Source organism: Schistocerca nitens, chromosome 10, assembly GCF_023898315.1.
Source record: "Schistocerca nitens isolate TAMUIC-IGC-003100 chromosome 10, iqSchNite1.1, whole genome shotgun sequence".
NCBI lineage: Eukaryota > Metazoa > Arthropoda > Insecta > Orthoptera > Acrididae > Schistocerca > Schistocerca nitens.
The window spans coordinates 169,791,918-169,812,611 of record NC_064623.1 but is presented as its reverse complement, the minus strand read 5'-3'; the positions used below and the strand labels follow the sequence as shown (position 1 = coordinate 169,812,611).

The 20,694-nt window shown below is 43.9% G+C and overlaps 1 protein-coding gene across 3 annotated transcripts in view; it reads right to left on the bottom strand.

Annotated features, from left to right (window-relative positions):
• LOC126210229 (uncharacterized) overlaps positions 1-20,694 on the bottom strand; it is a 167,965-nt gene that overhangs the window by 100,376 nt on the left and 46,895 nt on the right. For 2 of the 3 annotated variants that reach the window (XM_049939415.1, XM_049939414.1), the window contains exon 2: positions 14,659-14,920. In XM_049939415.1, the coding sequence (XP_049795372.1) occupies positions 14,659-14,900 (242 nt within the window). In that variant the 5' untranslated portion in view covers positions 14,901-14,920. Of the gene's footprint in view, positions 1-14,658; positions 14,921-20,694 lie in introns of those variants that run through there. The other variant, XM_049939416.1, reaches the window with a different exon arrangement.

Below are 20,694 nucleotides of genomic sequence, written 5' to 3'. Positions count from 1 at the left end.
AAGCTACAATTAATGATTTTTAGAGTGGCCTGTCATAGAAACGACAATAAGAAATTGTCCTCATGAACTTTAACGCTACCTGAAGGATACCTTGCCACAATGGTATTCAAATTTTCAAAACAATTTGTGAGAAAACATCAACATTCTACAATACTGGCTTTTCATACACATTCTACTATACTGGCTTTTCATCACTAAATCTGCATTCATGACCAAGTATCCAAATTAAATTCAGTTGTCTTGTCCCTAATTTTTTGTCATATTCAGTAACACATTTCTAAATACACACTCTACTCTCAACCTTCTTAATAAGATCGCTGTTTTACTGGATATTAACTTATCTCGCCAAGCCAATGACGATATTTTCTTTATAAAAGCCCACCAGATTGAATGGTTTTACTGAGAGAAAGCTGGTAGCTTACGCAACAGTAGAATACAAAACATTCAGTCATTATTCTGATCCCCCCAACCCACTCATGGCCTCATGTTGTGAAAGACAGTGTTTGTTCTGTGAAATTTGTTCGTAAACTTTGTCAGAATAAATAAGTTATGATATACAAACAAGATGACTGTTTCAAAGAAGGCAAATGATATATTTTTACAAAAAAGAGATGCACTAGAATTAAAGCAGCTATTGGTTTATTTAGATGAAATGTGTATTCATACACACCTGTATTAAATAATGATGATAATAATAATAAGAATGTTCTTTGAATAAATGAAGGCAACGAACAAAAGGCTGATCTACGTTGAATTACTGTGCTATGCAGAGCACTGACATACAGACGTGTAGTACGTGACAGTGCTCCACTTTTAAGAATACTGGAGTGTATGCTGTTAACTTTCTTTAATATTTCTCGAATGTAAACATGAAAGTGTTGTTACTCTGAATTACTAATAGTTCAATAAAAATAAAAAGTCAGTGCAAATTACTTAAACAGAAAATTCCACACTGTCAACAGTGTAACGTAATTTGAGCAGTTCCCCATTGTTTCACATTTGTGTCTTACTATTTTCTATCAGTGGATATTATAATAAAAAACCACTCAGTTTATACTGAATTACTGATATCATAGTATTAAGTACGACTTGACTTTATAGATTTGATGATGATCTGTGTCACTAATGTGAAAGTGCTGTTGCGGTGTACCTGAGTATACCGCTGTGTGACGCAGTTGGCAACCGCGCAGTGCGTGACTGGAAGTTACGACTAATGAGGAGTCACTCTTTAGTAGCCAGTAAGATTCTTCATTCGTAGTGTTGTGCTGTGTATATAAATTTAGTTGACATACCAAAATATCTGTGACCTGAAAGATAGCAAATCTCATCAGTAGTAAAAATAGCGAAATGTTTCTCAGAAGCAAGTTTGTAAATGTTATTTCTGCTTGTTCCAATTGTAGCAATTTAAAATTTGTCCTTAGGTAACACACCCTAATCACGACCTTGGAAATCTTCAACGTAATTGTAATAAGAACAGAAATATGTGAGGGAAGCAATGTTGTAAATGTTTCAATCAGAACAATTTAAACTGTGTTCTTAGGTACAACCCTAACCATAATTTCAAAAACATTGACATAACTGGAAAAAAAGACTGAATATCAACAAAATAACGTAAGAACTCATAAAACTTTGGAACAGGTATGGAGAAAGTTAAAAGAAAGTGGAATACATATGCTCAATACAGGGTGGCCAAAGTGAACTGGTGGTGTTGACTGATTAGGCCAGGTGGTGGAACCAGTGAGATAAGTGCATTTAGTGATCATCATTATGACGTCTAGTGTATGAAATCAAATTTTTCTGAATGCCTTCATACAATAAAAAATATTCCATAAAATTTAAGCTATACACTTAGGTTTCCGGCTAGCCACCACCTCAGAAACCTGTATGTTATGAATATACCCCACAAAATTTTTGAAACTATCACTGCAAAAGTGATTTCCGAGATTTAGCAACCAAACTTAACCTACATCTCAGGCTACACTACAGGTTGGTCAATCACCACAAGTCAGTTTTTCTCCAGCGAACTACAAAATTACTTTCGAATGTCCAGACATAGGTGTGCACACTGGTAGTGCAGAAGGCAGGTGGTCAGCTATAAATCATTTCCTGCGTGGAACAGATCAGTACAAAAACATGTTTTATGTCTTATTTGCTTAAGTAAATTTAGAGGAGGAAGTGGAGTGCAGGAAGTTATTTTTCATTAAGTTTACGGGAGCTGTTTCCAAAATTACAATCCAGGAAACGGTTTTAATTTTTGTTCTTTTTTTATATTCTTCTCTTCAATTAATATTTCCCTGCAGTAACAACTTTTTAGGCTTTGCAAACTGACAACCAACTAACATTTCAATGTTGTTGTGGTCTTCAGTCCTGATACTGGTTTGATGCAGCTCTCCATGCTACTCTATCCTGTGCAAGCTTCTTCATCTCCCAGTACCTACTGCAACCTACATCCTTCTGAATCTGCTTAGTGTATTCATCTCTTGGTCTCCCTCTACGATTTTTACCCTCCACGCTGCCCTCCAATGCTAAATTTGTGATCCCTTGATGCCTCAAAACATGTCCTACCAACCGATCCCTTCTTCTAGTCAAGTTGTGCCACAAACTTCTCTTCTCCCCAATCCTATTCAATACCTCCTCATTAGTTACGTGATCTACCCACCTTATCTTCAGCATTCTTCTGTAGCACCACATTTCAAAAGCTTCTATTTTCTTCTTGTCCAAACTGGTTATCGTCCATGTTTCACTTCCACACATGGCTACACTCCATACAAATACTTTCAGAAACGACTTCCTGACACTTAAATCTATACTCGATGTTAACAAATTTCTCTTCTTCAGAAACGATTTCCCTGCCATTGCCAGTCTACATTTTATATCCTCTCCACTTCGACCATCATCAGTTATTTTGCTCCCCAAATAGCAAAACTCCTTTACTACTTTAAGTGTCTCATTTCCTAATCTAATCCCCTCAGCATCACCCCGATTTAATTTGACTACATTCCATTATCCTCGTTTTGTTTTTGTTGATGTTAATCTTCTATCCTCCTTTCAAGACACTGTCCATTCCGTTCAACTGCTCTTCCAAGTCCTTTGCTGTCTCTGACCGAATTACAATGTCAACGGCGAACCTCAAAATTTTTACTTCTTCTCCATGAATTTTAATACCTACTCTGAATTTTTCTTTTGTTTCCTTTACTGCTTGCTCAATATACAGATTGAATAACATCGGGGAGAGGCTACAACCCTGTCTCACTCCTTTCCCAACCACTGCTTCCCTTTCATGCCCCTCGACTCTTATAATTGCCACCTGGTTTCTGTACAAATTGTAAATAGCCTTTCGCTCCCTGTATTTTACCCCTGCCACCTTCAGAATTTGAAAGAGAGTATTCCAGTTAACATTGTCAAAAGCTTTCTCTAAGTCTACAAATGCTAGAAACGTAGGTTTGCCTTTTCTTAATCTTTCTTCTAAGATAAGTCGTAAGGCTAGTATTGTCTCACGTGTTCCAACATTTCTACGGAATCCAAACTGATCTTCCTCGAGGTCCGCTTCTACCAGTTTTTCCATTCGTCTGTAAAGAATTCGCGTTAGTATTTTGCAGCTGTGACTTATTAAACTGATAGTTCGGTAATTTTCACATCTGTCAACATCTGCTTTCTTTCGGATTGGAATTATTATATTCTTCTTGAAGTCTGTGGGTATTTCGCCTGTCTCATACATCTTGCTCACCAGATAGTAGAGTTTAGTCATGACTGGCTCTCCCAAGGCCATCAGTAGTTCTAATGGAATGTTGTCTACTCCCGGGGCCTTGTTTCGACTCAGGTCTTTCAGTGCTCTGTCAAACTCTTCACGCAGTATCTTATCTCCCATTTCGTCTTCATCTACATCCTCTTCCATTTCCATAATATTGTCCTCAAGTACACTGCCCTTGTATAAACCCTCTATATACTCCTTCCACCTTTCTGCCTTCCCTTCTTTGCTTAGAACTGGGTTGCCATCTGAGCTCTTGATATTCATACAAGTGGTTCTCTTCTCTCCAAAGGTCTCTCTAATTTTCCTGTAGGCAGTATCTATCTTACCCCTAGTGAGACAAGCCTCTACATCCTTACATTTGTCCTCTAGCCATCCCTGCTTAGCCATTTTGCACTTCCTGTCGATCTCATTTTTGAGACGTTTGTATTCCTTTTTGCCTGTTTCATTTACTGCATTTTTATATTTTCTCCTTTCATCAATTAAATTCAATATTTCTTCTGTTACCCAGGGATTTCTATTAGCCCTCGTCTTTTTACCTACTTGATCCTCTGCTGCCTTCACTACTTCATCCCTCAGAGCTACCCATTCTTCTTCTACTGTATTTCTTTCCCCCATTCCTGTCAATTGTTCCCTTATGCTCTCCCTGAAACTCTCTACAACCTCTGGTTTAGCCAGTTTATCCAGGTCCATCTCCTTAAATTCCCACCTTTTTGCAGTTTCTTCAGTTTCAATCTGCAGTTCATAACCAATAGATTGTGGTCAGAATCCACATCTGCCCTTGGAAATGTCTTACAATTTAAAACCTGGTTCCTAAATCTCTGTCTTACCATTATATAATCTATCTGATACCTTTTAGTATCTCCAGGATTCTTCCAGGAATACAACCTTCTTTTATGATTCTTGAACCAAGTGTTAGCTATGATTAAGTTATGCTCTGTGCAAAATTCTACAAGACGGCTTCCTCTTTCATTTCTTCCCCCCAATCCATATTCACCTACTATGTTTCCTTCTCTCCCTTTTCCTACTGACGAATTCCAGTCACCCATGACTATTAAATTTTCGTCTCCCTTCACATTTCAATATAAATTACATTTCAGGCTATGTTATTCGAGTCATCAGTCTTCTGACTGATTTGATGTGAACTGCCACAAATTCTTCTACTGTGCCAATCTCTTCATACCAGAGTAGCACTTCCAACCTACATCCTCAGTTACCTGTTGGATGTATTCCAAACTCCATCTTCCCCTACAGTTTTTGCTATCTACAGCTCCATCTTGAACCATGGATGTCACTCCCTGATGTCTTAACAGATGACCTATCATCCTGTCCTTTCTCCCTGTCAATGTTTTCCACATATTCCTTTCCTCTCTGATTCTGCACAGAGCCTCCTCATTCCTTATCTTACCAGTCCACCTAATTTTCAACATTTGTCAGTAGCACCACATCTCAAATGCTCAATTCTCTTCTGTTCCGTTTTTCCCACAGTCCATCTTTCACTACCATACAATGCTGTGCTCCAAATTTACATTCTCAGAAATTTCTTCCTCAAATCAAGGCCTATGTTACATACTAGCAGACTTCTCTTGGCCAGGAATGCCCTTTTTGCCATAGCGAGTCTGCTTTTGATGTCCTCCTTGCTCCGTCCGTCATGGTTATTTTGCTGCCTAGGTACTAGACTTCCTTAACTTCATCTACTTCGTGACCATCAATCCTGATAAATTTTGCACTGTCCTCATTTCTGCTTCTTCTCATTACTTTAGTCTTTCTTCAATTTACGTCATCAGCAAACCTTATCATTGATATTCTTTCACCTTGAATTTTAATCACTCCTGAATCTTCCTTTTATTTCCATCACTGCTTCTTCAATGTACACTCCTGGAAATTGAAATAAGAACACCGTGAATTCATTGTCCCAGGAAGGGGAAACTTTATTGACACATTCCTGGGGTCAGATACATCACATGAACACACTGACAGAACCACAGGCACATAGACACAGGCAACGGAGCATGCACAATCTCGGCACTAGTACAGTGTATATCCACCTTTCGCAGCAATGCAGGCTGCTATTCTCCCATGGAGACGATCGTAGAGATGCTGGATGTAGTCCTGTGGAACGGCTTGCCATGCCATTTCCACCTGGCGCCTCAGTTGGACCAGCGTTCGTGCTGGACATGCAGACCGCGTGAGACGACGCTTCATCCAGTCCCAAACATGCTCAATGGGGGACAGATCCGGAGATCTTGCTGGCCAGGGTGGTTGACTTACACCTTCTAGAGCACGTTGGGTGGCACGGGATACATGCGGACGTGCATTGTCCTGTTGGAACAGCAAGTTCCCTTGCCGGTCTAGGAATGGTAGAACGATGGGTTCGATGACGGTTTGGATGTACCATGCACTATTCAGTGTCCCCTCGACGATCACCAGTGGTGTACGGCCAGTGTAGGAGATCGCTCCCCACACCATGATGCCGGGTGTTGGCCCTGTGTGCCTCGGTCGTATGCAGTGCTGATTGTGGCGCTCACCTGCACGGCGCCAAACACGCATACGACCATCATTGGCACCAAGGCAGAAGCGACTCTCATCGCTGAAGACGACACGTCTCCATTCGTCCCTCCATTCACGCCTGTCGCGACACCACTGGAGGCGGGCTGCACGATGTTGGGGCGTGAGCGGAAGACGGCCTAACGGTGTGCGGGACCGTAGCCCAGCTTCATGGAGACGGTTGCGAATGGTCCTCGCCGATACCCCAGGAGCAACAGTGTCCCTAATTTGCTGGGAAGTGGCGGTGCGGTCCCCTACGGCACTGCGTAGGATCCTACGGTCTTGGCGTGCATCCGTGCGTCGCTGCGGTCCGGTCCCAGGTCGACGGGCACGTGCACCTTCCGCCGACCACTGGCGACAACATCGATGTACTGTGGAGACCTCACGCCCCACGTGTTGAGCAGTTCGGCGGTACGTCCACCCGGCCTCCCGTATGCCCACTATACGCCCTCGCTCAAAGTCCGTCAACTGCACATACGGTTCACGTCCACGCTGTCGCGGCATGCTACCAGTGTTAAAGACTGCGATGGAGCTCCGTATGCCACGGCAAACTGGCTGACACTGACGGCGGCGGTGCACAAATACTGCGCAGCTAGCGCCATTCGACGGCCAACACCGCGGTTCCTGGTGTGTCCGCTGTGCCGTGCGTGTGATCATTGCTTGTACAGCCCTCTCGCAGTGTCCAGAGCAAGTATGGTGGGTCTGACACACCGGTGTCAATGTGTTCTTTTTTCCATTTCCAGGAGTGTATATATCGAAGAGCAGGTGCGAAAGACTACATCACTGTTTTGCACTCCTTTTAATCTGAGCACTGCATTCTTGGTCGTCCACTCTTATTATTCCGTCTTGGTTCTTGTACATAATGTATATTACCCATCTCTCCCTACAGCTTACCCCTATTTTTCTCAGAATTTCGAACATGTTGCACCATTTTACATTGTCGAACGCTTTTTCCAGGTCGACAAAGCCTATGAATGTACCTTGATTTTTCTTTAGTCTTGCTTCCATTATCAACCGCAATGTCAGAATTACTTCTCTGGTGCCGTTACCTTTCCTGAAGCAAACTGATTGTTATCTAACACATCCTCAACTTTCTTTTCCATTCTTCTGTACATTATTCCAGTCAACAACTTGGATGCAGGAGCTGTTAAGCTGACTGTGCGATAATTCTCATGTTTGTCAGCTCTTGTAGTCTTCAGAACGGTGGGATGATATACTTCCGAAAGTCAGATGGTATGTAGCCAGACTCATACATTCTACTCACCAATGTGAACAGTTGTTTTGTTGCCAATTCCCCCAATGAGTTTAGAAATTCTGATGAATGTTACCTATCCCTTCTGTATCTCTTAAATTCTGATTCAAATACTGGATACCTTATCTCTTCCCCATCAACTCCTGTTTTTTCTTCTATCACAGGAATCTTCCCCCTCACAGAGGCTTTCAATGTACTCTTTACATCTATCCACTCTCTCCTCTTCATTTAACAATGGGATTCCCATTGCACTCTTCATGTTAGCACCTTTGCTTTTAATTTCATCGAAGGCGGTTTTGACTATTCTGTATGATGAGTCAGTCCTTCCGACAATCATTTCTTTTCAGATTTCTCCACGTTTTTCATGCAGCCATTTCGTCTTAGCTTCCCTGCACTTCCTATTTATTTCATTCATCAGCAACTTGAGTTTCTGTATTACTGAATTTCCCTGAACATTTTTGTACTTCCTCCTTTTGTCGACAAAAACCAAGTGTTTCTTCTGTTACCCATGTTTTCTTCGCAGTTACTCTCTTTGTACCTCTGTTTTTCTTTCCAACTTCTGTGATGGCCCTTTTGAGAGATGTCAATTCCTCTTCAACTGTACTGCCTACTGAGCTATTCCTCATTGCTGTATCTACAGCTTTAGAGACTTCAAGCATGTCTTGTCATTCCTTAGTACTTCCTTATCTCACTTCTTTGCATATTGATTCTTCCTGACTAATCTCTTAAACTTCAACCTAGTCTTCATCACTACCAAACTGTGATCTGAGTCTATATCTTCTGCTGGGTAAAACTTACAATCCAGTATATGATTTCAGAATCTCTGCCTGATCATGATGTATTCTAGTTAAAATCTTCCCTTATCACCCGGCCTTTTCAAAGTATATCATCTCCTCTTGTGTTTCTTGAACAGAGTATTCACTATTACTAGCTGAAATTTATAATGGAACTCAGTCTTTCACCTCTCTCCATTCCTTGTTCCAAGCCCATTTTCTCCTGTAACCTTTTCTTCAACACGTTCCCCTACAACTGCATTCCAGTCCCCCATGACTATTTGATTTTCATCTCCCTTTATGTACTGAACTACCTTTTCAGTATCCTCATACTTTCTTTATCTCTTTATCCTCAGCTTGTGATGTCTGCGTGTATACCTGTTCTATCGTTGTCAATGTTTGTTTGCTGTCCAGCCTGGTGAGAACAACCCTATCACTGAACTTTTCATAGTAACTCACTCCTTGACCTGCCTTCCTTTTGATAATGAATCCTAATCCCATTATAGCATTTTCTGCTGCTGTTGATATTACCCTATACTCATCCTTGTCTTCTTTCCATTTCAGTTCACTGACGCCTACTATATCTAGATTGAGCCTCGCATATCCCGATTCAGATTTTCTACCTTCCCAGCCACATTCAAGCTTCTGACATTCCACGAGCAGACTTGTACTTGGCAGTCCCCTCCCAGATATCCGAATGGGAAACTATTCTGGAATCTACATCTACACAATTACTCTGCTATTCACAATTCAGATTTTCTACCTTCCCAGCCACATTCAAGCTTCTGACATTCCACGAGCAGACTTGTACTTGGCAGTCCCCTCCCAGATATCCGAATGGGAAACTATTCTGGAATCTACATCTACACAATTACTCTGCTATTCACAATAAAGTGCCTGGCAGAGGGTTCAATGAACAACCTTCACTCTGTCTCTCTACCATTCCACTCTCGAATGGCACACGGGAAAAACAGCACTTAAATTTTTCTGTGCAAGCCTTGATTTCTCTCTCTCGTGATGATCGTTTCTTCCTATGTAGGTGGATGCCAACAGAATGTTTTCGCAATTGGAGGAGAAAATTGGTGATTGAAATTTCATGAAAAGATCCTGTCGCAGCGAAAAGGCCTTTGTTTTAATAATTGCCACTCCAAGTCACGTGTCATGTCTGTGGCACTATCTCCGCTATTTCACGATAATACAAAATGAGCTGCCCTTCTTTGAACTTTTTCAAAGTCACCCGTCAGTCCCACCTGATGCGGATCTCACACCACACAACAATACTCCAGGATAGGGCAGGCAGGCATGGTGTAAGTAGTCTCTTTAGTAGACTTGTTGCACCTTTTAAGTGTCCTGCCAATGAATTGCAGTCTTTGGTTTGCTCTACTCACAATATTATCTATGTGATCATTCCAATTTAGGTTATTTGTAATTGTAGTCCCTAAGTATTTAGTTGAATTTACAGCCTTCAGATTAGTGTGACTCATGTAGTCAAAATTTACCAGATTTCTTTTAGTAGTCATGTGAATAATTTCACACTTTTCTTTATTCAGGGTCAACTGCCACTTTTCACACCATACAGGTATCTTATCTAAATCATTTTGCAATTCATTTTGGTCATCTGATGACTTTACAAGAGGGTAAATGACAGCATCATCAGCAAACTAAGAGGACTACTCAGATTGTCTCGTATGTTGTTAATATAAATCAGGAACAACAGAGGGCCTATAACACTTCCTTGGGGAACACCGGGTATTACTTCTATTTTACTTGATGACTTTCCGTCTATTACTATTAACTGTTACCTTTCTGACGGGAAATAATGAATCCAGTTGCAAAACTGAGGCGATATTCTATAGGCACGCAGTTTGGTTAGAGGACACTTGTAAGGAACAGTGTCTAAAGCCTTCTGCTAATCTAAAAATATGGAATCAATTTGACATCTCCTATCAATAGCACTCATTACTTCACAAGGAAGAAGCGCTAGTTGTGTTTCACAAAAGCGATATTTTCTGAATCTGTGCTGACTATGTGTGAACGAATCACTTTGTTCGAGGCAATTCATAATGTTTGAACACAGTGTATTTTCCAAAACCCTACTGCAAATTGACGGTAGTGATATGGCCTTGTAATTCAGCGGATTTCTCCTATTTCCCTTTTTGGGTATTGGTGTGACTTGAGCAGTTTTCCATTCTTTAGATATGGCTCTTTCTATGAACGAGCGGTTGTATATAATTGCTAAATATGGAGCTATTGTATCAGCATATTCTGAAAGGAACCTGAGTGGTGTACAATCTGGACAGGAGGCCTTGCCTTTATTAAGTGATACAACAGCTACACCGAGGATATCTACTTCTACGTTTCTCATCTTGGCAGTTGTTCTTGATTGGAATTCAAGAATATTTACTTCATCTTCTTTGGTGAAGTAGTTTCGGAAAACCGTGTACAATGAACTCTGCGTTAGTGGCACTGTCATCAGCGACTTCACAGTTGTTATCGTGCAGTGAAGGTACTGACTGCGTCTTGGCACTGGTGTGCAGATTCCAAGACAGTGTTTCGTTGTGGAAATTACTAAAATCATCTCATATTGAAAAACACGTTATATTTCAAATTTCTGCAAAACTTTGCCAATGTTGGGGATTTTGCATTCTTTTAAATTTGGCGAGCTTTTTTTCATTGCTTCTGCAACAGCCAACTGACCTGTTTCGTGTAGCATGGGGGATCAGTACCATCACTCATTAATTTATGTGGTATATTACCGTCAATACTATCTCTATGAAATCATTCCCATCTTTTCTACACTTACGTGGTCAGATCGGAAGGAGACTGTCTCTTAAAAAGGTGCTGAGAGCATTTTTTCAGCTTTTTTAAATAGATGTACTTTGTGTTTCTTTTGGATGGTTGTGGGTGTTACCGTATTCAGCCTAGCAGCAACTGCCTTGCGGTCACTAATCCCTGTATCCATTACGATATTCTGTATTTGTCCAGGACTATTTGTTGCTAAGAGGTCAAGTATGCTTTTGCAACCATTTACACTTTGAGTGGGCTTATGAACTAATTGTTCAAGAGGAAGCATTCCGTACAATTTCGGACAACAGTTTATGCCTGCCACCAGTTTTGAACATGTAATTTTTCCAGCATATCGAGGGTAGATTTAAGGTACCACCGACTATAATTGTAAGAGTGGGGTACCTATTTGAAATGAGACTTAAGTCTTCTTTGAACTGTTCAGCAACTATATCATCTGAGTCTGATTGCCAAGTATAACCTCTACCCATACTATTTTGCAGGAGCTATCTACTTCAATTTCATTACATGGTAAACTACTGCTGACAGCAATAAATACTCCACTACCAACTGTATTTAATCCATCCTTTCTGGACACTGTTAAGTCATTTGAAAAAAATTTGGCTGAACTTATTTCCTGCTTTAGCCAGCTTTCCGTAGCTGTAACTATTTGAGCTTCAGTGTTTTCTATTAGGGTTTGCAGTTCTGGTTCTTTCCCAACACAGCTACGACAATTTACAACTAAAATCCTGATTATTGCTACAACTACCTTATTGTGTTTTACCTGCCCCCTTCTAGATGGATGCCCTTTCTGTGGTTTCCTGAGACCTAAAAAACCGCCCAGTCCCTTCCTTTGTGTAGCCACCACTACCCATGTAGCCGCTTCCTATATGTAGTGGACTCCTGACCTATTAAGCGAAACCATGAAACTCACCATCCCTTGGCGCAAGTAAAGGAATCTGCAGCCTACTCAGTCACACAACCGCCCGAGCCTCTGATTCGGACCCTCCACTTGGCTCTGCACCGAAGGACCACAGTTGGTTCTATCAATAGTGTTGCAGATGTTGAGCTTCACATTTATCTCGCAAGCAAGACTGGCAGTCTTTACCATGTCCGCTAGCTGCCTGAAACCAGAGATAATCTCCTCCGATCCAAAGCAACACACATCATTGGTACAGAAATGAGCCATCACCTGCAGTTGGCTGCACCCTGTACTCTTCATGGCATCTGGAAGCACCCTTTACCCATCCGGAATGACTCCTCCCGGTATGCACAAAGAGTGCACACTAGCTTCCTTCCCCTCCTTGGCAGCCATGTTTCAAACGGACCCCATTATGCACCTACGTTGGAGCTCCCAACTACCAGCAACCCCACACTCGGTCAATGCCCAGATCTTGTGGGCCGAGAAGCTCCCTCTAGAACAGGGTTGACGACTGCATCTGGCTTAGAGATTTCGTCAGCCACAGATAACGCTTGAAATCTATTCATCAAATGAACTGGGGAGGCCCAAAGATCAGCTTCTCGGAAAGTCTTCTGCTGCCTGCCAAACTTTGGAATGATCTCCCACTTGACTACGGGTCAACCTCAGTGCAGGCAGTACACAGGGCAGTCACAGCAGTGGACTGATTGAGGGACACTTGGGACATGCTCGAGGTCCCTTGCATCCCCACGTCCGATCCCCCACAGTGATGCCCCTCGGCAGCAGCCTCAAGCTGTGGCGGAAGCCAACAATGCCTGGAGCTGTGAGCAAAGGGTCACCAACTCAGCTCCAATCTGCGCACAGCAATCACAGTTCCTATCCATTACTGAAGCTGCTCCTGTTTGAAGCTCGTAAAAATAACGAACAAATGGTGTACTCGGCTTATTTGCAGCAGGAACCTGAGGTATTCTGTCACTGACGGTCCAACCAACACATTTTTTTGCCAATGGAGAGATCATCATGATACTTTTTCAGTTGCACACCACATGTCCTGTGGATACACATTATGTGTTTTTAACGCAGTGATTTCCATTGCCTTCTGTATCCTCACACCATTGATCATTGCCGATCCTTCAGCCTTTACGGGCAGTTTCCCACCCCAAAGACAAGAGTGTGCCCTGAACTTCTGTCTGCTGCTCCGCCCTCTTTGACAAGGCTGTTGGCAGTATGAGGATGACTTCTTATGCCGAAAGTCTTCGGTTGCAAATGCTGATAATTAATCAATGCTTTGTTTACTAATCGAAGATGTTACCCCTAAACCATAGGTCCCTATGTTACATATCAGTTTGTCACACATACAGTTTTCCTTCTATAATAATTCATCTATGTGCCAAAACAGCTGTTATTTCAATTACAGACACTAGTTTGTATATAATTTTCTACAGCCACTGCTTCATCCCACAATCAGCATTGCCAACTTTTCAACAATACTAGTACTCCGTTTAGCCTAAAAAGTTGTTACTGCAATGGAAATAGTAATAGAAAATAACAATATACAACAAAAATAAAATCTTATTCTGGATTGTAATTTTGAAAATGGTTTTCCTAAACTTCATGAAAAATAGTTTTCTACACTCCACTTCCTCCTTCAAATGCATCTAAGCAAGTACGACATAAAATATGTTTGTTCCATGTAGAAAACGCTTAATTGTAGAGCATCTGCTTTCTCTACCACCTGTGTGCACACCCATGTCTGTACCTTTAAAAGTAATTCTGTGGTTCACAGTTAAATGCACTAAAGCTTTGTCACGAAGGCACTTGTATGACCAGAAGCAATCTGATATTACTGTTGCGCCAGATAACAAATATTTTATGACATTCAGAAGAATGTCGTTTGTCCTTTCCTCAACAACTTCAAAGAAGCACTTCTTGCTTCCTGAGTGCCACCACTCACTCACTCACTCACTCACTCTGTAATGTAATCACTACTTCTTCCAAAGCTTCTCTTTCCAAACACAAAATTGCCCAATCTCTACAATAAGACGACACCAAGTCTGTCACCAGTCTTCACAAAGTACAAACTAAGTGACAATACCTGTGCCAATCGACAATAGTACAATTTGATAAAAGCATCTGCTTAACAACAGAAGTTGTGTATTTCCGCATCCACAAATGAGTTCTTTTTGAATATGCATCCCACTGTGAGTATGCCTATCACAAACCAACTTTTTTTTGTCCTGCAAATTAAAGCAATTGCATTTAATATGAAACAATATACCAAGAAGTGTCATCATTTTCCAAGTTACATACAACACACAAAAATATACACAAAAATTGATAACCAATCTTATAATATACACTCACCATATGAATAACCAATCTTATAATATATACTCACCATATGAATAATCGTCAATCAATCAGAGCTCTTCATTCCATAAACGGAAGTAATGATATTGCGGAATTTTATTTTGCACCAAAACAAATAATTAGAATCGGTGATTCTCATTGGCTACCAATATTATCACTTGATTGGGCAACAGAAAGAAACTGCAACAAGTTGTGTGCAGTGCAACAGCTCCCACACACACACACACACACACACACACACACACACACACACACAAAAACTAACCTCTGCTGTTGCAGCTGGATGCGGGCTTCTCGGAGGATCTTTTCAAGCCGTTCGTCATTCTGTCGTTTGAGTTCTGCTGCGTCCGGAAGCGGTTCCGGTTCTTCGGCATTGTCACTTTCAGCAGAGCCAGCAAACAAGTTCTGTTTACGCAAGAAGGACATAAGCGGGAAGTCGTCTCGTGACGACTTGCCCAAGTGCCCTGGTGCGATACCCACTACCTGGAGACCACGAGCATTGCTCATTGTGGATCACTGCATAATATCTGCAACAGAGAAAGGGGCAGCTGAAGTTCATCTTCAAGCGTCTACCATCAGGATTTATTTCTTTTGGATTCTGTTTCTACTAAAAAATGACAATGAGGGAATACACCATTACGTCAGTATTGTGTAGCCTGCTTTTGGGTGTTAGAAGGCAGTAAATATTCTCCTGCATTGTCTTTCTACCTTCAAGACTGATCCAGGCAGTAATGATACTTGCACATTCACTATGTGGACAGTCCATCCATCATCTTGGACAGTTTCCAGCCACTGGCTGGGTCTGTCGGGAACACAAGCCTCTCCATCGTGTTCTGTCTTTCCACCATTCCCCCTCTTCCACCTTCGTCCAATTCTCTCCTCTTCTCGTCACACATTCCTTCACTCCCTTCACCCATCTATCTCTTGGTCTTCCTCTGGGCCTCTTCCCCTCCAGTTGCAGATCAAACGTCCTCTTTGGAATTCTTCCCTCATCCATTCTCTTCATGTGTCCATACATGTGGACAGTATTAGTCTTCAATCCAAGGTTGAACAGTTTTCTCGACACCCAATTTCATTACTGTGTGAATGCCAGTCAGAACAAGTTCTTGTGCACTTTGTGACTGTTTAAAATGGTCTGTTAGATATAAATTTCTCCCTTATTGAGATAAGATGTGTTATTTGAAACGTAAATACCCAGAAGTTTAAAATTCCTGAAATTTATAAACAATAAAAACAAGTGTACGGTGGTACAGTAATGAAAGAACGAAATCTAAGAAATTGGTCTGAAATGCCCAACAATAAATGAACAGACATGCATGAGGAAACAATCCAGATGTCCTCTACTTATCACAGGATTTGAGGAATCAATGCCTCTGTATCAATTTATCCACCTTACAGACCAGACCTCATCCTCGGTGATCAAGTCATTATTGCAATAATGACTGTGTGGACGATGTGGCCTATTCAACACCTTATTTCAGATCTATATGACGATGCTATGCTGATTATATTTATATGTTTTGATGATTCCATTATGGCTTTATCACTTTAGGACATGGTGTAAAAAAGATCAGAGGATGGTCATTACAGACTGAAACTGGTCACTGTCTAAAGAATTCCTACTGTGATTGGAACAAAAAAAATTTCAGTATCTCTACCTCGGCCAGTAAGCATGGTGCCACCCCACAAGGGGTTAGGGGCGTTAAAATCTTCCAAAAGCAGGAAAGGTTTATGGAGTTGATGAATCAGTGCAGCCAATATGTTCAGGGGTACTGCAGCATCTGCAGGAAGATGTACGCTGCAGGCTGTTATCTCCTGCGCTGTCCTTATCCTGACAGCCACAGCCTCATGAGGAGTTGGAAGGGGCACAGGTTTGCTACATATCGACTGCAGGACATAAGACGCAAACTCCATCTGAAACACTATTAAATTCCCTACAGTTTTTGTAGAAACCCCTACAGCCGCCAAGGGCAGTTTTTTTTTTTTTTTTTTTTTTTTTTTTTTGTGGTTTTCGGGCGCACAACTTCAATGGTCATTAGCGCCCTGACTACTCTAAGAATGCACCGCGAGGCACAAGTTGACAACAACAACTAAAAGGGAAAACACAATAAAAGACAGACTGACAGGCATAGGATTAAAAAACATCATCAAATGTCCTTAGCGAGGTTTGTCAAATTGATAAAACAAAGAACACGAGCAGCTGCTCGTGGGTCATCCGCTAAAATGGCATCTAAAGTAGTAGGCAGGTTAAGATCGAGGCGCAGTGTTTTAAGATCGGGACAGGACATTAAAATGTGACCAACTGTCAGCAAGTGCCCACATGGGCAGAACGGCGCCGGCGCAGCCGTCAGCAGATGGCGATGGCTGAACCGGCAGTGTCCAATTCTTAACCTTGCTAAAACGACCTCCTCCCGCCGAGAAGGGCGTGAGGAGGACGTCCAAGCCACGGGAAGAGGTTTTAAGGCCCGAAGCTTGTTGTCGGTAAGTGCAGCCCAATCGGCATGCCACAGCGACACAACGCGCCGACAAATGACCCTGCTAAAATCGGACGAAGGGACACAACAAGAAGCTGTCCGAGGCTGGAGGACCGCAGCCTTGGCCGCGGCATCTGCAGCTTCGTTCCCAGGGATACCGACATGGCCAGGAACCCACATAAAGCTAACCGGCGTACCGACATCCACCAGCTGCTGAAGAGAGCGTTGGATCCGGTGTACGAAAGGGTGAACCGGGTACAGAGCACTGAGGCTCTGGATGGCGCTCAGGGAATCTGAGCAGATGACATAAGCAGAATGTCGGTGGCGGCAAATGTACAGAACAGCCTGGTAGAGGGCAAAGAGCTCAGCTGTGAAGACCGAACAATGGCCATGGAGCCGGTATTGGAAACTTTGTGCCCCGACAATAAAGGAACACCCGACCCCGTCATTGGTCTTAGAGCCATCTGTATAAATGAAAGTCATGTTGTTGAACTTCGAACGAAGTTCCAAAAAACGGGAGTGGTAGACCGAACCGGGGGTGACCTCTTTTGGGAGCGAGCTGAGGTCGAGGTGAACGCGGACCTGAGCCTGGAGCCAAGGTGGCGTGCGGCTCTCGCCCACTCGAAAGGTTGCAGGGAGTGAAAAATGAAGGTGTTGAAGGAGGCGACGAAAGCGAACTCCAGGGGGTAGCAAGGCAGACACATACAACCCGTATTGAAGGTCAAGAGAGTCGTCAAAAAAGGAACGATAAGAAGGATGGTCGGGCATTGACAGTAGCCGACAGGCATACCGACAAAGCAGTATATCGCGCCGGTAGGTGAGTGGCAATTCGCCAGCGTCAGCATGAAGACTCTCTACGGGACTGGTATAAAATGCTCCGATCGCAAGTCGTAAACCCCGATGTTGTATGGAGTTGAGGCGGCGTAAGATGGATGGCCGTGCAGAGGAGTATACGAAGCTCCCATAATCCAGCTTGGAGCGGACGATCGACCGATATAGACGAAGTAGGACGGTTCGATCCGCTCCCCACGACATACCACTGAGAACACGGAGGACATTTAAAGAACGGGTACAACGGGCGGCCAAATATGACACATGTGGAGACCAGCTAAGTTTCCTGTCAAAGGTAAGGCCTAAAAATTTGATTGTCTCCACGAGTGGGAGAGCAACGGGACCGAGTCGTAAGGACGGTGGGAGAAACTCTTTGTAGTGCCAGAAGTTAATACAGACCGTCTTCTCGGCAGAAAAACGGAAGCCATTGGCGACACTCCAGGAGTAAAGACGGTCAAGAGAACGCTGAAGACAGCGCTCCAAGACACGTGGACACTGCGCGCTGCAATAGATGGTGAAATCGTCCACGAAAAGGGAGCCTGATACATCAGCTGGGAGGCAATCCATTATTGGATTGATCGCGATGGCGAAGAGAGCGACGCTCAAAACTGAGCCCTGTGGCACCCCATTCTCCTGGCGAAAGGTGTCTGACAGGACAGAACCCACACGTACCCGAAACTGTCGATCCATTAAAAAGGAACGAATAAAAAGAGGGAGGCGACCGCGAAAGCCCCACGTATGCATGGTGCGGAGAATGCCCGCCCTCCAACAGGTGTCGTAAGCCTTCTCCAAATCAAAGAACACAGCCGCGGTCGGGCGCTTCCGCAAGAAGTTATTCATGATGAAGGTCGACAAGGTAACCAGATGGTCGACAGCAGAGCGGCGCCTTCGAAATCCACATTGTACATTGGTAAGTAGGCGGCGAGACTCGAGCAGCCAAACCAATCGAGAGTTAACCATTCGCTCCATCACTTTACAGACACAGCTGGTAAGCGAGATAGGTCGATAACTGGAAAGCAAGTGTTTGTCCTTCCCCGGCTTAGGAATCGGGACAACAATAGACTCGCGCCAGCATGCGGGAACATGTCCCTCAATCCAGATGCGATTGTATGTACGAAGAAGAAAACCTTTACCCGCAGGAGAAAGGTTCTTCAGCATCTGAATATGAATAGAATCAGGCCCTGGAGCGGAGGACCGTGATCGGCCAAGTGCGGTTTCGAGTTCCCGCATGGTGAATGGGGCATTATAACTTTCACAATTCGAGGAGCGGAAGTCACGTGGCCTAGCCTCCTCGGCCTGTTTGCGGGGGAGGAAGGCAGGGTGGTAATGAGCGGAGCTCGAAACCTCGGCGAAAAAGCGGCCGAAGGCATTGGAGACAGCCTCGGGGGCCACAAGGACTTCATTCGCGACCTTCAAGCCAGAAATTGGGGAGTGGACCTTAGTGCCAGATAGCCGGCGCAGGCTACCCCAGACAACAGAAGAAGGAGTAGAACTGTTGAAGGTGCTGGTGAAAGCAGCCCAGCTGGCTTTCTTGCTTTCTTTAATAATACGACGACACTGAGCACGTAATCGTTTATAATTAATACAATTCGCCACTGTAGGGTGGCGTTGAAAGGTGCGTAAAGCACGTCGACGAGCACGTATAGCGTCCCTACATGCTACGGTCCACCAGGGGACCGGTACGCGATGTGGAGATGAGGTAGGGTGAGGGATGGAATATTCAGCAGCAGCGAGAATGACTTCCGTGAGGTGTGCGACCTGACGATCGCAGCTTGTGAAGGTTTGATCCTGAAAGGTCGCCCTGGAAGAGAAGAGCCCCCAGTCTGCCTTGGAGATGGTCCAACGAGAGGAGCACGGAGAGGGAGTATGCTGCAGGAGATGGATAATACACGGGAAGTGGTCGCTCGAATATGTATCAGCAAGGGCATACCACTCAAACCGGCGTGCAAGTTGGGGAGTACATATAGAGAGGTCTAAATGGGAATAGGTATGAGATGTGTCCGAAAGAAAAGTAGGGGCGCCAGTATTGAGGCAGACAAGATTGAGCTGGTTGAAAAGGTCTGCTAACAATGAGCCCCTCGGGCAGGATGCTGGAGAGCCCCAAAGAGGATGGTGGGCATTGAAGTCTCCAGTTAACAAAAATGGTGCAGGTAGCTGAGCAACAAGTTGCGTCATGTCTGCCCTGGTAACGGCAGATGACGATGGAGCGTAAACGGTACAAAAGGAAAACGTAAAAGTGGGGAGAGTAATGCGGATGGCAACTGCCTGCAGGCCGGTGTGCAACGTGATGGGATCGTAGTAAATATCATCCCGGACGAGCAACATAACCCCTCCATGAGCTGGGATACCTACCACAGGGGGTAGGTCAAAACGCACAGAGGTGTAGTGTGCCAAGGCAATTTGATCGCATGGGCGTAGCTTCGTTTCCTGGAGGGCTACGACGAGCGGACGATGCGAGCGGAGCAGCAACTTCAAGTCCTCTCGGTTGGAGCGAACGCTGCGAATATTCCAGTTAATAAGTGCCATCGGAAGAAAAGGAAGATGAGAGAAGGGGTCACCTCGAAGGCCGCTGAGGGCCTGGCTTCGAGCGAGCACTGCCGCCGCTATCAGTAGGCGGACAGTCATCGTCCATTGGTTCTATAGGTTCATCGGCCATCTTGGGAAGATGGCCGGGAGGGGGAGCTTCCTCCGCCGGTGAACGGCCAGATGTTCGGCTACCAGCGGTGCGGCCAGGCGAAAGGGATGACGGCCTGGGGCGGCAACCGCTGGGTGGCGCAGGAGAAGAAATGCGCCGTGGCGGAGAAGGAGAACTGTGCTTCCTATTAGCCTTCTTGGATGGTCGTTTGGTGGAAGTACCGGACGAAGGCTGGGAGGTCGAGGTACGTAGGAAGTCTGCACGGGACGGTTCCTTCTTGAAGGCCCGTGCATCTGACTTCTGGGTCTTCGTCTTAGCAGAAGCTGATGAAGGGGCTGGTGTCTGTGGGGTGATGGGACGA